General features: G+C 42.4%; 1 protein-coding gene across 3 annotated transcripts; it reads right to left on the bottom strand.

The window, feature by feature from the left end:
• Nucleotides 1-10,770: 10,770 nt before the first annotated feature.
• SPRY1 (sprouty RTK signaling antagonist 1) lies at nucleotides 10,771-17,798 on the bottom strand. 3 transcript variants are annotated; one of them, XM_054484992.2, is made up of 2 exons: nucleotides 17,616-17,798; nucleotides 10,771-12,973 (listed from the first exon to the last, which is right to left on the bottom strand). In XM_054484992.2, exon 2 carries the CDS (start codon nucleotides 12,916-12,918, stop codon nucleotides 11,959-11,961), a length of 960 nt encoding a protein of 319 aa, XP_054340967.1. In that variant the 5' UTR covers nucleotides 12,919-12,973; nucleotides 17,616-17,798; the 3' UTR covers nucleotides 10,771-11,958. The 3 variants fall into 3 exon arrangements, with proteins under 3 accessions (XP_054340967.1, XP_063520176.1, XP_063520177.1); XM_063664106.1 differs by lacking the exon at nucleotides 17,616-17,798 and adding an exon at nucleotides 16,037-16,169; XM_063664107.1 differs by lacking the exon at nucleotides 17,616-17,798 and adding an exon at nucleotides 14,728-15,841.
• Between the last annotated feature and the right edge of the window lie 1,353 nt (nucleotides 17,799-19,151).

Below are 19,151 nucleotides of genomic sequence, written 5' to 3'. Positions count from 1 at the left end.
AGTAGCTGGGACTACAGGCGCCCACCACCACACCCGGCTAATTTTTTATATTTTTAGTAGAGACGGGGTTTCACCGTGTTAGCCAGGCTGGTCTCGAACTCCTGACCTCAGGTGATCTGCCTGCCTCGGCCTCCCAAAACGCTGAGAGTACAGGGATTACATATTCCCCAACCACCTTCCTTCCTTTCTCTATCATCACCACCACCAGCAGGCAGAGAAAAATACAGGGAATAAGGAAAACCGAGATTCTTATGTTGCAGACATTGTTTTTCTTTTCTTTTTTTTGAGGCAGAGTCTCGCTCTGTCGCCCAGGCTGGAGTGCAGTGGCCCGATCTCGGCTCACTCCAAGCTCCGCCTCCTGGGATGCCATTCGCCTGCCTCAGCTGGGACTACAGGCACCCACCACCACCCCTGGCTAATTTTTTTATTTTTAGTTGGGACGGGGTTTCACTGTGTTAGCCAGAATGGTCTCGATTTCCTGACCTCGTGATCCGCCCACCTCAGCCTCCCAAAGTGCTGGGATTACAGGCGTGGTGAATTTTATTTTTCTGAGATGGAGTCTCACTCTGTCTCACAGACAGGAGTGCAGTGGTGCCACCTCAGCTCACTGCAACCTCCACCTCCTGGGTTCAAGCGATCCTCCCACCTCAACCTCCTGAGTAGCTGGGATCCATGCCCAGCTAATTTTTGTATTTTTGGTACAGACAGGGTTTCACCATGTTGGCCAGGCTGGTCCTGAACTCCTGACCTCAAATGATCTGCCCACCTCGGCCTCCCAAAGTGCTGGGATTGCAGGTGTGAGCCACTGTGCCCCACCAAGCTTGGTGAATTTTAAAATTCTGGAACTTGGTGTTTCTGACAACAAAGTTCAGATACATAATTCACTGAAAGTGTATAAAGTGAAGCTGTATACAGTGAACTCTGGGAGGCTGAAGTGAAAGAATGAAAAATTTAGTTTCTGTTTGATTTGCAAAGCTTTTGCTTCTTTCCTGTCTTCTTGCTTCCTGCCTTCTGTCCACTTCATTACTCATTAACCATTCCAGGAGAGATGGGGGTTGAGGTGGGGAGAGACTCTTAAATCTGCACAATTAGTAGAATGTTGAGTGGGGAAAATTTTGATCTCCTATATTTCATTTACACAAATGTCTCTGCCTTCCATTACCAGAGATGAGTTAACCCGGTACCAAATGGCCAAGACTTCTCCTCCCCCACCTTCTACAACCAATCAGATCAAGCTTACAACCTCCTTTCAGCCTCCACTGTCCCTGTCACATTAATCACCTTGGCTCCTACATTATTTATCCAGCTGGTCTCCCTCTTGCCCTCCAGTCCATCAGCACCATGCAGTGTTGCCTAAGTATCCTTCTGAAACTCGAATCTGTTCATGCCATTCTCCTATCATCTGTCAATGACTATCACCCACAGAATAGAGCCTAAACTTTTTAACATGACATTTCCACTTTCCATGACTGGCTCCTCTTTTCCCCACAGGCATCTTACACTCCAAACATACTAAATTACTTGCAATGTTCTCATCATGCCATGATCATTCCCACTTAACATGCCTTTGGACTTTTCCAAAATGCTTTTCTCTCCCTTGTCTACCTGACTCATTACTACTCATCTTTCAAGCCTTTTTTATGAAGGCTTCTCTGATTTGCAAAGACAGATTTGGCTGCCTGCTCCCAGAGTGTTTCCATGGCCCCATTTACTGCCAGTGATAGCATCATTTACATTGCTAAAAAGTTATGAATTACTATTCAAAGATACAGTTGTTAAATTGATGAATGCATGGTTGACAAAGCCAAGTTCTTATTTTCTCTCAAAAACTGCCAATATTGTAGACATTAGAAATCGTATCAAAAGACCCTGCAAACATTAATCTCAGCATTTTTCCTTATTCTAAAGCTTTTAAGAATAAATCTAGGAAGTTGATCAACAACAAATATTTACTGAGCTCTTACTCTGTTGTATAATCACGATTCCAGGTACTAGATAGCAAAATGTTAAAACCGATAAATGTTGGTTTCATCCTTTTTTATCTTCCCTAATTGAATTGTTTCTGGTACTAAAGGGTAAAACCTAAAAAGACAGACACAAAAGGGAAATTATAGGCAATTCCAAGAGGTTTACAAACCACAAAGTGACAAGTTAAAGTTTCACATGCTCTGTAAATAACTCTGACACCAACAGTTTTCTTTATAAAGATAGGCCTCTCTACATTTAGAGTAATAGACAGATTCTGGGTGGCCCAGAAGAATAAAATGTACTTCTGTTAGGGAATCAAATTTACTCACAGCTTCCACTGCAAATCTGCAACGTGCAAACTCTGTGAAGTAGGCAAGACTAAGATCTTGGACCGAATCTCTTTGCTTCCTCAAGTGCCTCTGAAGTGCACAAAAGCTGAAAGAAGGCAATGTGGAAAGCAGAAGGTCTTTTGGCTGTGTGTATTATTTTGACTGAATTGACAGGTCAATCTATTTCATGAAGATATTTTCTTTATTCAATAACAGATTTTGTTAACAGATTGTTTGTGCTATAAATGGAGCATATCCGTTACAATAAATGCTACTCCACTAGTTCATTTCTTATTAAAATTATTCCTTATTAAGAAATCCTACATTTTTATCAGCTCTTGTAATCCATTAGTTTAGAAATAAGTTAGAGCACCTAAAAATATTCCTCCCAAACATAAACAGCTTCTAGATATTTTTTTCTCCACCTATCATTCTAGCATTTTTTTTTTTCTTTCTGAGACAGGGTCTTGCTCTGTCACTTGGGCTGGAGTGCAGTTGTGGGAACATGGCTCACCTCAGCCTCAACCTCCTGGGCTCAAAGAGATCCTCCCACCTCAGCCTCCTGAGTAGCAGGGACTATAGGCGCATGCCCGCAGGCCTGGCTAATTTTTTGTAGATGTTTTAGCCAATGAACGTTTTTCACTTTTTTTTTTTTTTTTTTGAAGACAGAGTCTCACTCTGTCGCCCACTGTGGAGTGCAGTAGCATGATCTCGGCTCACTGCAACCTCTGCCTCCCAGGTTCAAACAATTCTCTGCCTCAGCCTCCCAAGTAGCTGGGATTACAGGCACCCCCCATCATACTCGGCTAATTTTTGTATTTTTAGTAGAGACGGGGGTTTCACCATCTTGGCCAGGCTGGTCTTGAACTCCTGACCTCGTGATCCACCCACCTCAGCCTCCCAAAGTGCTGGGATTACAGGCGTGAGCAACTGCACCTGGCTGTTTTTCACATTTTATCTAGACATTTATTTTCACATTTATCTAGACATTCTCTGCAGCTCGTTGTGCGGGGCAATTAAGGCAGAGAATAAGTGTTACCTGCGGCCAATAAGAAATAATGAATTTCTGGCCAGGCGCGGTGGCTCACGCCTATAAATCCCAACACTTTGGGAGGCTGAAGCAGGTGGATCATCTGAGGTCAGGAGTTCAAGACCAGCCTGGCCAACATGGTGAAACTCTGTCTCTACCAAAAATACAAAAGTTACCCGGGCATGGTGGTGGGCACCTGTAATCCCAGCTACTCAGGAGGCTGAGGCAGGAGAATCTCTTGAACCCTGGAGGTTGCAGTGGGCTGAGATCGCGCCACTGCACTCCAGCATGGGCAACGGAGCAAGGCTCCATCTCAAAAAAAAAAAAAAAAAAGAAAGAAAGAAATGATGAATTTCTTTTGGGGGGGGGGGGGTCTTCCAATTTGCCCAGGCTGGTCTCAAACTCCTGAACTCAAGTGATGTTCCCAAAGTGTTGGAATTACAGACCACCGCCCAGCCAACTTCCAATATTTTAATACCTAAATTAACAACTCTTCTAGCACATTGGCTTCCATTTTCTCCTTATCTTCATCCTTAGTTCCATATATCTCTAACTCTTGTCACCTGAGCTACCTGTCAGCACAGAGAAACTCCAGGTTTCCTCAGCATTTAAAAATGGCCCACCTGGCCAGGTGCAGTGGTTTATGCCTATAATCCCAGCACTTTGGGAAGCTGAGGCAGGAGGATTGGGACCAGCCTGGGCAACATCATGAGGCCCTGTCTCTAAAAAAAAAAAAAAAAAAAAAAAAAGTTTTTGTTTTTTTTTAATTAGCTGAGTGCCGTGCCGCATGCCGGTTGTCCCAGCTACTCAGGAGGTTGAGGTGAGAGGGTCATTTGAGCCCAGGAGTTTGAGGTTGCAGTGAGCTATGACTGCACCACAGCACTCCAGCCCTGGCAAAAGAGCGAGACCCTGTCCCAAAACAAAAAGGCCCACCTTCTAGGGTCTTGACTTGGAACTGCTCTTATGTCCTCAGCTGTCCTCACTTTTCCTATTGCCTTGCTCTCAGTAAACCTGTATCTCACCCTCGTTGAGATAGTTTTTTCTGGCCAGCCATTTTAGCAAACACTCAGGCTACTGCCCTAAAATCCCTGAACTCTGTGAAATTCACCATTTCTTATTGGCCCCAGGTAATACTTATTCTCTGCCTTAATTGCTCCCCACAACCAGCTGCAGAGAATGTCTAGATAAAATCTGAAAATCGGCTCCTAAAACATTCCCTGTCTCATGTGAGCTTGAGCTCTCACTATTCTTTACTTCACCTGCTTTGGTCTGTTGACAGAGCCATGAGCAGTCCCCATCTCTAGCCATTCCAGACCTCAGCTCTCAAGAACCAATTTGGGTCTGTCATGTGTCTTAACTATCAGTAGAAGACCATCCTTCTATTTACCAAAAACAGGCTGTGTTTTGACAATTTCCTCCTCTCTCTTAAAATTCCATTACATCTGTTTCTTCCGTCTTATTTTTTCCTTTACTCTGGGAGAAGAACTGTCTTGCCAAGGTTAAAGTTCCCCTTTGTGTTTTCTCTTCCATCTCCTCCTCCCTCTTCCAGGATTGTGCCCCTCCAGCTCTTCCCTCTTTTCGCTCTCAACTGCCCATGGTGTCTTTCTGCAAAAAGGCTCAAGTTTCTGTTATTCTAAAAATACTCTCAGCTGTTTACCTGCCTCTAGTTACTTTCCTATTATCTCAAAATGTCTAGAGTGAACAGCCTGAAACTGTTACCCTGCATATCCTTACTTCCCACTCATTTCCTAATCCCATGCAATCTGGTTTTCATTACAATTTCACTTAAATACCACTCACTAAATTTAGTTGGGAGTTTCTGCAGCTTTTGACATTCGATTACTAATTTCCACCTTAGAAGTCTTCTCCTTTAGATTCTAAAACATACCAATCTCTTGGTGCCTATGCTTCTTCGACCGTCTCTCTTACTGATTGGCTCTATATCCTCTCTCTGCTCCCTAAATGTAGGTATGTTCCTCAAGGTTTGTCTCTAGGCTGCTTTTAATTCCATTGTTTTCCTTTGGGATCTACACTGTGGACCTCCTATCACTTGCATGTGGATGATGGGCCATCACTAACCTCTCTTAAACTCTAGACTTTTTTTTCATAATTATCTGTTTATCCCAATAGAACTCATAACATTCCCTACCCCACATACCCCAAACAAATCCCACTCATTTAACAGAACTGTCATTTTCCCATTTGCCTAAATCCAAAAGCTCAGTATCAATTCTTTCTTCCAACTGAAACCCACATACAAATAACCGCAAAGTCCCATAGATTCCCCATGGACAATACTTCTGTCATTCACACCCCACCCCCTTTCCCTTCCTACTAACCTACAAGCTGTGTCAGGACCATAATACCTATGGCTTTCTTTTTCTAAATTGGCCTTCCTATCTTAATCTCTGCTATTTTAATCTCCCGCAATTCCCCTATAAATACCTATGATCTAACTCAGAGGATTTTGACTAGCTGTAGAATCATCTGGGGTGCTTTTAAAACAAAGGAAAGCCAAGGCCCACTCTCAGAGATTCTGATTTAACTAGCTTAAGGCGGGGTCTAGGCACAGGCTTTTGTTCATTGCTGAGGGTGGTGTCTTTTGCTCTCAGCTGCTTTTAATGTGCATCTAAGGCTTAGAACCACTGCTAGCCAAACTGGAACTGAGTTTTCTCAAACTTGCATCTTGTTTGCTTAGCTAGCTTTGTCTGGCTCCCTCCTCATGGCACTTATTTCTCTGCAATGGACTATCATTAATCCATTGTGCTTTGACAAATGTGTTCAATTTTATAACACAAATAATCTGAAATTTTGTTCAACCTCCACTCCCCTTAATCAACCTCTTTCCTTCCTTCCAGCTATTTACCACATGTACAAATGCAGCAAGTAGTTTTTATTTTTATTTTACTTTATTTTTTTTTTTTGAGATGGAGTCTAGTTCTGTTGCCCTGGCTGGAGTGTGGTGGCATGATCTCGGCTCACTGCAACCTCTGCCGCCCAGCTTCAAGAGATTCTCCTTCCTCAGCCTCTTGAGTAGCTGGGATTAAAGGCGCACGCCACCACGCCCGGCTAATTTTTGTATTTTTAGTAGAGACAGGGTTTCACCATGTTGGTCAGACTGGTGTCGAACTCCTGACCTACTGATCCGCCCGCCTCGGCCTCCCAAAGTGCTGGGATTACAGGCATGAGCCACTGCGCCCAGCCCAGCAAGTAGTTAATACAATTTACTTCATTTTCACAAATAGATCATGACTTTAGGCAAGTAACCTCTCTGAACCTGGACTTCTCATCTCTAAAATAAAAAGACTGGATTAGATGACCTTTAAGTTTCCTTCTACTAGGAAGGAAATAATGATTCTATGATTATTTTATAATAAAAATTACTATTCTGATTTTATCAAATTATGATTTTGATTATTATTTTATATAGACTAAGATTCTTGGACTAAATAAAGCATCATTGGTGAATGATGCTTCTAGTATACTGTACCTAAATATCCAGTTCAAAACAGTTCTAGGTTCTCTGATAGTTTCTGCAATAGAATTATTGCCATATCTATTGTGATTCTATCTGCAAGACGACATCCATCTCTTTAATGCAAAATATACAATTTAAAGCAGCTTCTAATCACTGTAATCTTACTGCAGCCAGAAAAATGATAAGAAGTACCATCACATGAGTTCTTAAATCTAGATGCCAAGTTACTGTTCCTTTCACAAACTGATTAAATCCATTTGTTCTATTATTACCATATAAACCCAGCCAGAGGAAATTTCACAAGCTCCACTTTCAAACTGTTAATTTTAATATTAACATGAAAAATGATCACGGCAATGAAGTCATTTACTACTTATTCCTGATAGCTAAGCATGAATAATATATGCAGAAAAACATTTCATTTCCTAAATTATGGTCAAATATATTAATTATGACAGAAAAATTTTCTGGTAAAGAGGATGGAATAGTAAGGGCTAATTGCAGCAGAAAGACACTGATTGAGTTGGCTGCTGAGAAATAAAGAGGCCAGGTGCAATGGCTTGTGCCTGTAATCCCAGCACTTTGGGAGGCTGAAGCAGCACAGCTTCAGCCCAGCCTGGGCAACATAAGGAGACACCTGTCTCCACTAAAAAAATAAATAAATAAATAAAAAATAGCTGGCCATGGTGGCGTTTGCTTGTGGTCCCCGCTACTTCACAGGCTGAGGCAGGGGAGGATTGCTTGAGCTTAGGAGATTGAGGCTGCAGTGAGTGGTGATCAAGCCACTGCTTCACTCCAACCTGGGTGACAGATCGAGACCTCATCCCAAAAAGCAAACAAACAAGAAATGAAGAAAATCCTGTGTCAGATGAAAAGGGCTCTACCCTTGCTAAAACATGAACAGTTATCTTCTCAGGCCATGACTTTGTTTGTACATCTTCAAAATGAAGACAGTGAGCTACATAAATCAGTTCCAAAGTTCCTGATACAATCACCCAAAAAGCTTTTTGAAAATAACGAATACCAGGCCCCCACCCCCGGCGATTATTCTAATACAGGTCTGAGCTATGACATACACTTCTGAATTTTTAATTTTTAAACTAGATATCTATTTCTTTTCATACATGATTGAGAAACATTAAGATAAACTCAGATATATTTCTAGTTCTAGAATTCTACTGTATACAGAATGCCCCTATGAGGTGTTCAATAATAGCAAAATGGCTTAGTAATAATCTGAGAGACTACTATAAGAATCAATAGCTATCAGGTAAGTATATACATGGCTATTTTGATTATAGCTAATCAGTGAAGTAATGGAAAAAACAACCATCCAACCATCAATTGGCCAAAAGGACTTAAAAATTTTGTTTTCAACATATTTAAAAACACCAACACTCTTGCCAATTAAAAAGAAAATGTATAGTGAGAGTTTAGGATGAGAACCGCTTTTAGACACTTTTCCAGTTTGTTTCAATATTTCAATATATTTCAAAAGGGATTGTTTTTTAATATGAGATATCTATAGATATCGATAGTCTGCTACGAAATACACCACTCAAAAAAAGAAAAGATTTAGGAAAAATGGATAATTTCAAAAATTAAATCCTCTGGAAATTAATCACCTGAGTCTGGTTTCATTATCGATTTTAGGATAAAAACATAATTTTTAACTTATTTTTCACTTTAAAGACCATTGTTTTTAAAGCTTTAATTTTTATTTTTTAGTAATAATGGAAATATTTTGTGGTTTGAATTTTGGAAACCATGTAATTATAATCCTATATTTGCAGATTCACTTTATGTCTTCACACACAAAAAAGTCTTTTTCACATTCCATTTTTTCTGCTAGGTTACATTTTATAAACTCTGTAAACAGGAAATTACAAAAGTCCTATGTTGGTTTATTCACTATTAAACTAGCTAAATAAGGCTTGTTTGAAATGAAAAAATTGGCAGTCAAAATATACTGGAAAGGAACCAGGTAACAAAAACATCCATTCTGTCAAGCTGTACTAGTTGGGGAAGAGGGACAAATGTGTGGAATAAAAAGGTTAGCCCATCTACTTGGCATGTTGTTTTTCATTCAACAGTATTAAATAAGTGGCAGCGGCATTGTAAGAAATTTCAGCTGATGCTTTCAAAGTCTAAGCACTTTAAAATGATGATCAGCATTAGGTTCAAGAGCCTAGGGCCCATAAGCTCTTATGAGGACACACTCTTATATTTCTTCTTCCTAGGTTTAAACCATCACAAAGGAGTAAGTTTCGAATCAAAGTGTTTATGCTTTGCCACCTGACAAGCTTCTTTTAGAAATCTGAACCTCTAACCGATCGCTCCAAGTACAGACTTGCCATTATGCCAGAGTTCATATACAGTCCTCAAAGCAGCAGACCACCATCTTAATATTTTTCATGTATTCTGCATATATATAGCCAGAAGTTCAAACTCCACAGCATACTTAATTCTCATAAGAGTTATAAATTTCTTTCAGTAAAAGCTACTGCTTCTTAGTCTGGTTATTACAGCTAAAGACAGCTCTTACTCCAACTAATTATACTAAGGGTCTGAATAATACCGGAAAAAAAACTCCACAGAGTATTTTGAAGAAGTCTGTGTTTATATACTTCATTAAGAAGCCACATCTCAATGAAAATACTCTATAAATATGAAAGGACCAGTGATAACATCACATTAACTTGAGTATCAGAGGAAAACACTCAAGTTCGCATTTTAAAATGCTACAGATTATGAAGTAGCCTCCAAAACAACTATTCACTTTTAAAAATCTTCCTGCTTTCAAAGCATAAAGGAAATATTTGATGGATTAAATATCACTTTGCCAACTAATAGGTTTAGCGGCTTGATGGAAAAGGACTAAAACAAGTTTCTACCAATTATACCTTGTCTATATAAAACAGTCAAAGCCTATTTACAAAGAACAAATACGTACTCTTAAACTAACAGCCAAACCATCCATGAATAATGACCAAAACAAAAAGCTGGATAAGAGCTTTGATAACCTGGGTTCAAATTATGTCAATATCTTATTCTCAAATGCAAAGAATTATTTTCAAATGCAGATAATGACTGACATATCACTTAGTATTAGGGAGTTAGTGAGACTGAGGACTCACATGAATAAAATTTTATCAAACTTAAAAACGGTGTATTCTGAGGACTCAAATGACCAAATATTTTATCAGACCCAAAGATTCCAGCTCTGTAGTGGTTTCACCAGTCTAAAAAATAAGATTTAAAATACTTACTTTTTCTACGTGAAATTTTAGGCCCTCAGATTTCTTATTGCACAGGACTTGATGAGGTGTAATTTGGTCAGGCCACATTAGACTTATGGAACAAGTGAAAAGACAGGGACAGGAATGTTTTTGAAATCTCTCGGATACTGTGAATTATTCCCTTGGTAACTTCTAGAATGCTTTATTAAAGTGACAGTACCAGAGACTCCTAGCATATCTACAGAACTAAGTTCATTCAGTCTAACTGATAAATCTAACTTTTTATTAACTTAAGAGAGTTAGGATAAACATTTTAAAAAGCTTCTACTGTAGATATGCCCCATTTCAAGAAACTATAATATACACAAAACCTCATGCTTACAAAATAGTCAAAGTAGGGAGAGAGTATTACAAAAAATTTTTACTGTATAAAATAACTCGAGCATTTGTTAAAAGATAATTTGGATTACAAAATTTTGATTAATGCACTTTCCAGGAAATACTAGGTTGGTGCAAAAGTAACTGTGTTTTTGCCATTAAAAAATGGCCCAAAACTGCAATTACTTTTGCACCAACCTAATTATCTAGTTCATAATTTGGGCTCACCTATGTCTAGATTCAACATCTATAGGGAAAGAAGTAAAATGGGTGTGTAAGAAGAAAAAGTCAAAGCAAATAAGCAAAAATCATCATAATAGTACAGGCTAATAAATGAAGAAATCGAGAGACAGTTTCATTAATTAATATATTTTCTGCATTATAGTTAACATATGTACTTTCTTCGTGTCACCTTATTTTCCGTTAAGTATTGATATTTTGTTATATTCAGACGAGTACATTTCAACAGTCTTTTGCAATAAATACCATAAAATAATAGAGATTCGCATAATAAATATTCTTTACAATAAAAAAGTTTAACAGACTTTTGTCTTAAAAATAGTCAGAATTCAACTTGGTGATTTATACATAAAATATACAAAAAGCACCACAATTTGTGGTTAAGGCAAGGAAAACACAGAAGAGATTAGAATTACTCAGCTGTTAACTATCCAAGGGGCCAAGAGGACCATTAAAGAGCCAAGATCACTTTAGGCAGCATAGTTCTGTGACACCTATAGATTGATCAGCTATAAATACCAACTTGAGTTATCCAAGTGCCCTCCATGACAATAAAAATTTGGTGAGAAGCATGGGGTGAAGAAGGAAGGTGGTTGAGTCCTTCACAAATACGAAGGCTAGAGTGAAGATGGGCAAGGTCCAACCAATATATCTCCAATGTGAAGATTTACATTGTAAGGCAAATCTAAAATTACATAGAAAGAAAAAATACACTTGGCATCTCCAGAGTAAGACAACAACAAAACTGAGGGGAAAGAACCTTGAAGGACAAGAAGGAGAGGGCAGTGGTTAAAGGAAAATTTTTACGTTATAGCAACAAATATATCCCCCATGCTACTTAAGGGGCCAATGCTAGGAAGATAGCCCTAACTGGAGACAGATTTAATACATAGCTTATTTAAGCAATTAAACAGTTGCTTTTTAAAAAACCAATTTCTCTGCTCCCACGGTACCCAATCAAAACAACTCTAAATCACTGTTGTCTGGGTGTGGGTGTATGTTCATGTACACAACTTTAGAAAGTTGCTTGCAGAACAAAAAGGCTACACAAAAGCCCACCGGGTCTCAATACCCTCTCAAGTGGATGGCAGACGCTCTTGTAAGTGGGAGCCAGGTGCAGTTTCCCAGTCCACTCTTGCTGAAGATCATCCACGAGGAAAGAGAAAAATCCATGAGTCAGACCTTGGGAACAGGGGAAGAGAAGGTGGGAAACAGGGAAAAATTCTAAAGAAAAGAAAAAAAAAAAGCCACAACTTGAAAGCTAGAAGTTCAGGAGGTACAACCCACCTCCAAAAATCATGATGGTTTACCCTGACCCCGGGAGGGGCAGCTCTCCAGCTTACAATAGACAGTGTTGGAGTTCTTACATCTGCACCCTGGGCGATGGATCCAGTCATAACACCTCCTGCACAGCTTCAGGCATCCTTTAGCAGGAGGATAACAGAGTAAGCAAGGTAAAAATAAAGACATGGCTCCCATACACAGGTATCTAGAGCAGCAGTGTGACTGTGAACAGGAGCAAGGATTATCTGAATAGGAATCCCCTTCGTCGTCATTGGAACAGTGGTAGAAGATGCCCTTGACTAAGCACATGCAGGTTCCATATTCCACCATGCTCTCAGCAGAGCAAAGGCACTGCCGGTTACAGGCCAAACAGGATGGCAGGGTCCTGGGAGCAGTGCATTCTCCACACTTGCACTTCCCACACTGTTCACAAATGAACTTGTGCTGTGTCAGGTCCTCTTTCAAGGAACCCTTCAAGTCATCCACAATCAGCTGCTTGGGCTGGGTCCGGATTGGCCTTTCAGACCTATGACCAGGGACTGGTCTGGTTGGTGGTGACCTTCCTAACAGTCCCTGTTCAGAAGAGGCACTGCTGTTGCTCCCAGAGCTGGCTGCACTTCCAGTGCTGGTCGATCTGCTCAAAATGGAGCCCCTGGCATTACTTGCGAGTACTGCATGTCCCAGGTGGCTTGTGTGTCTGTGCTCGTAGTTATTATTCACATTAATTGGTATGATTTCATGAGTCCTTTCATGCTTTTCTTGTCTTGGTGCTGTCCGAGGAGCAGGTCTTTTCACCACTGAAGGCCCTTCTGTGTATTCATTGCTGCCTCTTATGGCCTTGATCTGGTCTAAGGACAAAATAGCAGCAGGCTGAATCTCTCTCTCATAGTCTAATCTCTGACGGCTATCCAAAGAAGGCTGCTGGATCACAACTAACGAACTGCCACTGCCATGTTGATTTTGGGAATCCATGTGTAGTGATCGCGAGTTCTGGCAATCAGTGGAAACCTGGCATGCATCTGAAATCCTAAAACGAAATCAAAGATGAAAAAAACAGAGAAAATAAATGACAGGAAACATTTTTGGGGGAGGGGGGGAATCTGTCAAATCACAAATTGCCTAAACCGCCTAGTAATGACCTCCTTCATCAGCGGATTACAATGATGCTGGGGTCCTGGCCAGAGTCCAATTCCAGGAGAGGCTGGGGACCACATCATAGAGGAAGACTATAAACAAGAGACCCCATGCCATAAACATTACAAGTTTTTCCAACTTTTATGAAGCAGAATCAAGAGGAAGTAATGCCTTCCTGTTTGTGAATCTAATAATTAAAATGGAGCATGCCTTCGCAGGGAATACTGAGTATAAGCAGGAGAATAACTCTCATCTAAAGAAAGCTCAGTTATCAGTTCATAGGTGGCTTCCATAAAGGAAAATGTCTACCTTTTGAGAAACTGAGAATGGCTTTGGTGCTACAGCCTTTTTGTTTTGTGCTGTTATATGCATTAGATTAATGATGAAAAAAATTAAGGCATTAAAAAAATTGAGACTCTAAACTAAAATGAAATCACAAAATAATAGGTAATTTTCTGTATAAATCAGAATTTTAAAACTACCTTATTATTCATCTATGAGATGCAAAAATAAATGTATCAGGTACACAATGGTTCTTGGTGTTTTGGAGCTACAAACACACACACACAAGACTCAATGTATAGTCCAGTGAATGATATAACAGTACTCATTTGAAATCCTGAGAGGATTTTTTTTAAGCTGAAGGGGCTCACTCACAAAACAAAATAAGTTTTATGCACAAATAAGTGTGAGGCCTTTAACGCAGTGTAGGGAAATCCTGGCAGTTTTAATTATCTGTATTTCCTCTGATTTAAAAATCTGTATTTATATGACAGACCTTGATTTTCAAAAGCACTGCCAACTCTGATTCAATGTGCTTCTTGTAACAAAATCAGCACACTAATATCCAGATAAAAATAAGCAGTTGTGTTTCCATACTAATAGTAAATTATTTTTAATTTATAATGTGTTCTTCACAAACTACCAAAGATGAAAGTTTCTGCTTTCAGTGGTGAACTAGAGTATTTTTCACACAAATTCCTTCTAAAGTCTACAGAGTCGACCTAATTCAAGAATGGAAAGAAAAAGAAATGTCCATTCTCCACTACCAACCTGAGGCAAAAAACATGGTTTAAGGAATAACGCAGAAAGAAGTCCATTTCCTATATTTCCTAAACTAATGTCTCTAAACTATGTCTTATATGTTAACTTCTTGGAGCTCCCCCTCGTTTTCACAATTCAGCTCTCTCAAGTTTCTACTTTATTCTACCTTCTTTGCACATGAGGAGTAACACATTCATAACCTGCGGGGATGTAGTCTCGGAGTCCTCAACATCTAATCCTGACTCCTGCACAATTATTCCTCTTCTTCAAGAACTTCTTAACTCAGTGCTTTCAAAGCAAAAGGTAGCTAAAAGTACTATGCCAGATTCCACACGAAACACAAAACCGTAGAGGATTTGAATAGTGTAACCCATAACACCAGGCACAACTTTAATTTGCATTTCCAATGATAGTTGTAACAAACTTCATACTGGCTGGGAAATGAAGTTGCCGGACAAAAAAATTAAAAGCAAAGAAAATTCGCCACCTCCGATCCGAAGAAAAGCCCATTTTCAAGCAGTGACAGTCTTGGACAAGCCCCAAACACGCTCACGCGCTAGGCACACTGCCTTCCCCAAGAAAACGCGAATGGAAGTAGAATACCTTTTTGGACAGTCCCATCACCATACTAAGGATCACCGTGGATTTCCAACACACTTTTTGCGTGGCCCACCAAGGTTTCTGACAAATCATGAAGAGCCTTCAGCGTCCACGCGGGAGCCCAAAGCAAGCCCACGGTCTGGCTGACCCTAAACAACGATTTGTCTATACTTTAAAGGAAAAGCTGGGTTCACCGAGGGCCGGGGAGAAAGAAGCCAGCGCAGGGGCGGCCACATTGCAAGTTACCACGGTGGAGCTGCGCCCTCTGCAATCCGCACTGAATAAATAGTTGACGGAGGAAGGAAAAGGAAAAAGTTATGAATGAAAACAAGTTCTCTCTCCCTCTCTCTCTGGTAGGAGGAGGGGAGGAGGCTGAGGTTACCATGAGCTCAGGAGGGCGGACATCCCCACTTTTTTTTTTTTTTTTGAGCCGGAGTCTCACTTTGTCTCCCAGGCTGGAGTGCAGTGGCGAGACCTTGGCTCACTGCAACCTCTGCCTCCCGGGGTCAAGCGATTCTCCCGCCTCAGTCTCTCGAGTAGCTGGGACTACAGTCGCGCGCCACCACGGCCGGCTAATTTTTGCATTTTTAGTAAAGACGGGATTTCGTCACGTTGGTTGGGCTGGTCTCGAACTCCTGACCTCAGGTGATCAGCTCGCCTCGGCCTCCCCAACTGCTGGGATTACAAGCGTAAGCCACCGCGCCCGGCCGACTTCCCCACTTTTAAAGTGGCAGTGCCCTCTCCCCTCCCCTGTCTTTGCACTGAGCTCCAAACAAGTAAGTTGCGGCTGGCTTTGGGGCTGCTTAATTCTATCGAGGGAGTAACCAGCGAATTCCGCGGATTTACCTACACACACACGCGCATACACACAGCCTTTGTCGTCCCCCTGCTTGAGGCACACTCCTCCAAAGAGGGCCCCCGGGGACATCCCCAGAGCCGCCTGGAATCCCCCTTGGGCGTGAAGGGCTCTCCGAGAGGACAACCTGGGCCACCGCGCCGCCGCTCCGGGTAATCGGGGATGGAGGAGACCCTGTCTTGTTACGTTCCGCAGCCGCGGACCGTCACCCACCCCGCCACCCAACCTTGAGCCCCCAGAAGTCGCGGCCCCCAGGGGGCAGGGAGCGGCGGGAGGGGCCGCGCCGCGCGAGGTCGTCCCTCCCCTTCCCTCCCCTTCCCTCCCCTTCCCTCCCCTCCTCTCCCGGAGTCCTGGCTCGGGCTGCAGCGCCGCGGAGTCCGCACCTGCCGCGCCGAGCGCGCCCCGCCCGCGCGCCTACCGCCCCGCGGGCCGAGGGCGGCCGCCGCACACACTCACCTAGGCCGAAGCGGTGGCCGGGGGCCAAGCCGTGCGACCCGGCCCAGGTCCTGGTGCGGGCGGCGGCGTGCACGCGCCGCATCAACCGCGGCGGGGAGGGCGAGGCGGCATCGCCGGAGCTGGAGCGCCTCGGCCCGCGGCCTCCCCCGCCCCCGCCGCCACCGGCCAGGAGCGCTCCCCGCGGCCCCCTTCCGGCTGCGGAGGGCAGTTCTCCCGCGGCTACGCGCAGCCGGGTCCGGACCTCTCACGGCTGGTGCTCGCCGGGCGGCTCAGTAACATCCACCTCGGGAGGTCTTCTCCGGCAGCCCCTTTCCAAGAATCAGTTTTTACAAATCCTTTCAGGAAGGCTCCCCAAGTCAGAAAAACAAGTAGGGGAGTGGCGGAGAGTCGAGTGCGTGACGGGCCAGCTGACGGCACGGTGTGCTCAGAGAACTTCTCGGGTTCTAGTCGCGCCTCGCAGGGAACGAAGGAAGGGATGGCGGCCTCCTGACGAGCGAAAAATCCACGTTACTGGCGTTCGAGACTCCGCAGCGCCCGGGTCGGGGCCCGAACCGGCGTCGGCGGGCGGGTCACGGAGCCGCGCAGTACCCCGGCGAGACCCGGGAGCACGCGCCTGCCAGGCAGAGGCTGCCGCGGCCGGGAGGGGGGAGGGGGATTTTTTTACCCTTTTTTTTTTTTTTTAGCGGGGAGGAATGAAGAGAGTGAGGTTTGGGGATCCTTCTCGGAGAGAGAAAGGCGGGCGTCGTCCCTTGTCCCCCGCGCAGGCCGAGGCGCTTTGCCGATCCCGCACGTTGGGCAAGTGGGGGCACAGCGTCCCCGGGCACTCCGGTCCCGGCAGGTCAGCCTCTCCCGGGCAGCGCTCACACCCAGTCCTCCGAGCCTGGGATTCCACGGCCGAAATGCCTGCGACAGAGGATTAGAGATAGAAGCTCGTGAATGTCCCTTTCTTCGAAGGGCTGGGACCCGGGGCGGGCCGCTGGCCAGCTCGCCCGCAGCCGGTTGCCATGTGCTCCCTGTTGCTGCTCCCGGTGATTGACAGGCCGGCGCACAGTCGGCGTGTCAGCCGCGAACCAAAGTAACATGCAGTCCTGCACGTTTTTGCCGAGGTGCTTTTGCCCCCTGGAATGCCTAGGAGTTCAAACAACGTTCAAGCAACGCCTCTGCGCGTTAGGAATCAATACACAGAGACGAGAAATTCAGGTTTTAAACCAATGCTTCGCTCGGGATTCGGTCGCCAACAATGCCTAAACAAACACGCATTTGGTCCACACACCGAGTGCTAGCCCCTCTTCGCATAAAGGCATTAACGGCTCTGTTTCACAAATTCGATCGTTTCAGACTTTAAACGTCTACTGTTCGGTTAAGGAAAGGTGAAAGAGACCCTGCTTTTTTTTTTAGCGGTAGCATTTACTTTAAGAGCATTAGTTTCAGAAGTGGGAATGCTACCGGTGTTTTGAAATGCAACCAGTAATCTCAGCTGGAAAGCAAGTTCAAATAAATAAATGTTCAATTCCTTGCAAAAGTCAACATTTCTCACCTTATCTTTCCTAAAATGTCTACGGAAGGAAACGGTACTTACCTAACGCAAATATTGCAAATTGCTTTTCAGGCACATTTAACAGCGACTGTAGTTGTTCCTTATCCAGGGCAGGGAACTCTCCTGATATCACTCTGCAAACCACTGCGTGCTTTACAGAGCGATCTCACTCCGGCTCCGCAGAATTTCAGCTCCTTGCCTCCACCTCCACCTCCACTCCAGGACACGCCTCCGGTGATATCATGTGTCAATCACTCGGGCTGCCCGAAAACCTGGAACAGGATTTCCTTAACTATCGTTTCCTCTTTCGTTTATGTGTACCAACTTGGAAATGTTGCCCTACAGACTCCTGTAATAAACATCCTCTTAAAACTTAGGGAGTGCCTCTAAAAATTCTGCAAATGTAGTTTTTCATAGAGGAATACATTCGGATTTAGTTAGCAATCTTTAGTTGTCCATCTCAATTAAAAGGATTGGTGGACTCTACTCTTAAGTTGAATTAGAAAAGAATTGTGAAGAATAAAAGAAAGTGAAAAAAGTTGTATGCCAAGCCATCACTTCTGATCAACTAGAGGGAAAACGTATATTGACACAAAAAGATGATTATATAACATTACAGTTCCTATTTACAACAAAGTTCAGAATATGCGAAACCTAAAGTTCAAAAGGTGGCACTCCTTACTGCAAATGTAATATAAGGATATGTAATAAAGGTGAAATTTTCGCTGTGGATTTTTTAAATAATTGCTTTACCTTGGCTTGTTATGATTTCCCAAAAATCAAGCACATGAAGAAAAAACCAAATTCTTTCAATTTTGTAATATAGTTGTATAATTTTGCAAAAAATACCAACCTGTATATTTTTTAATTAGCTAAAAGTCTATTAATTAGAATAGAAAAAATTTATCAAGAAGTTTTATAATTCTTAGTAATAGCTGATACGATTGGGAAAAAAACACTTTAAGTAGGAAACTTGCTTTCTACTTTCTTACAAACTATGGGATTTTAGACATTTATTATCAAAATTGTGCCTTTTCATGCTGCAGTGAGGATGACTTTTTGTGGAATTGAAGGTTCCGTAGAAACTTTTAAAAGCCACCTAAAGACCAAAAACTTAGTGGAAAGGAAATATTTTCCAGGTACTATATATCAGGAGTAGCTTAAAGTCTGGCAACACAAAGCAAACAATAACAAAACTCTAGAGTCTAAATCTTACACACATATAAGTATGGAAATTTTTAGTTCAAAGTACATTTTTAGTCTCCTTATTTACAATAGCAAGTGGTTCTGTTGAAACTATAAATATATACATACATAACACACATGCACACACACACAGGACTTTCAAATGTCTGAGCACTTTCAAAAATTAAAGTTGTGTTTGGAATTGCCTCTAAAGAACACAGAGCATTGTTAAGAACATGAATAACAATAAAAAAGCATCACTAGAAAATATCATAGAATAAGAATCAAGCCAAAAAGCTACATGTTCACTCTTAATATTATGAATTGTAGTAAAATAGGCTATTTAAAAGAATAAAATTGATTTCATTGTATTTTTTTCATAGATCTCATTAG

This window comes from Pongo pygmaeus, chromosome 3, assembly GCF_028885625.2.
Source record: "Pongo pygmaeus isolate AG05252 chromosome 3, NHGRI_mPonPyg2-v2.0_pri, whole genome shotgun sequence".
Classification (NCBI taxonomy): Eukaryota; Metazoa; Chordata; class Mammalia; order Primates; family Hominidae; genus Pongo; species Pongo pygmaeus.
The sequence above is the reverse complement of the archived record's forward strand: the minus strand, read 5'-3'. Positions and strand labels throughout refer to the sequence as shown.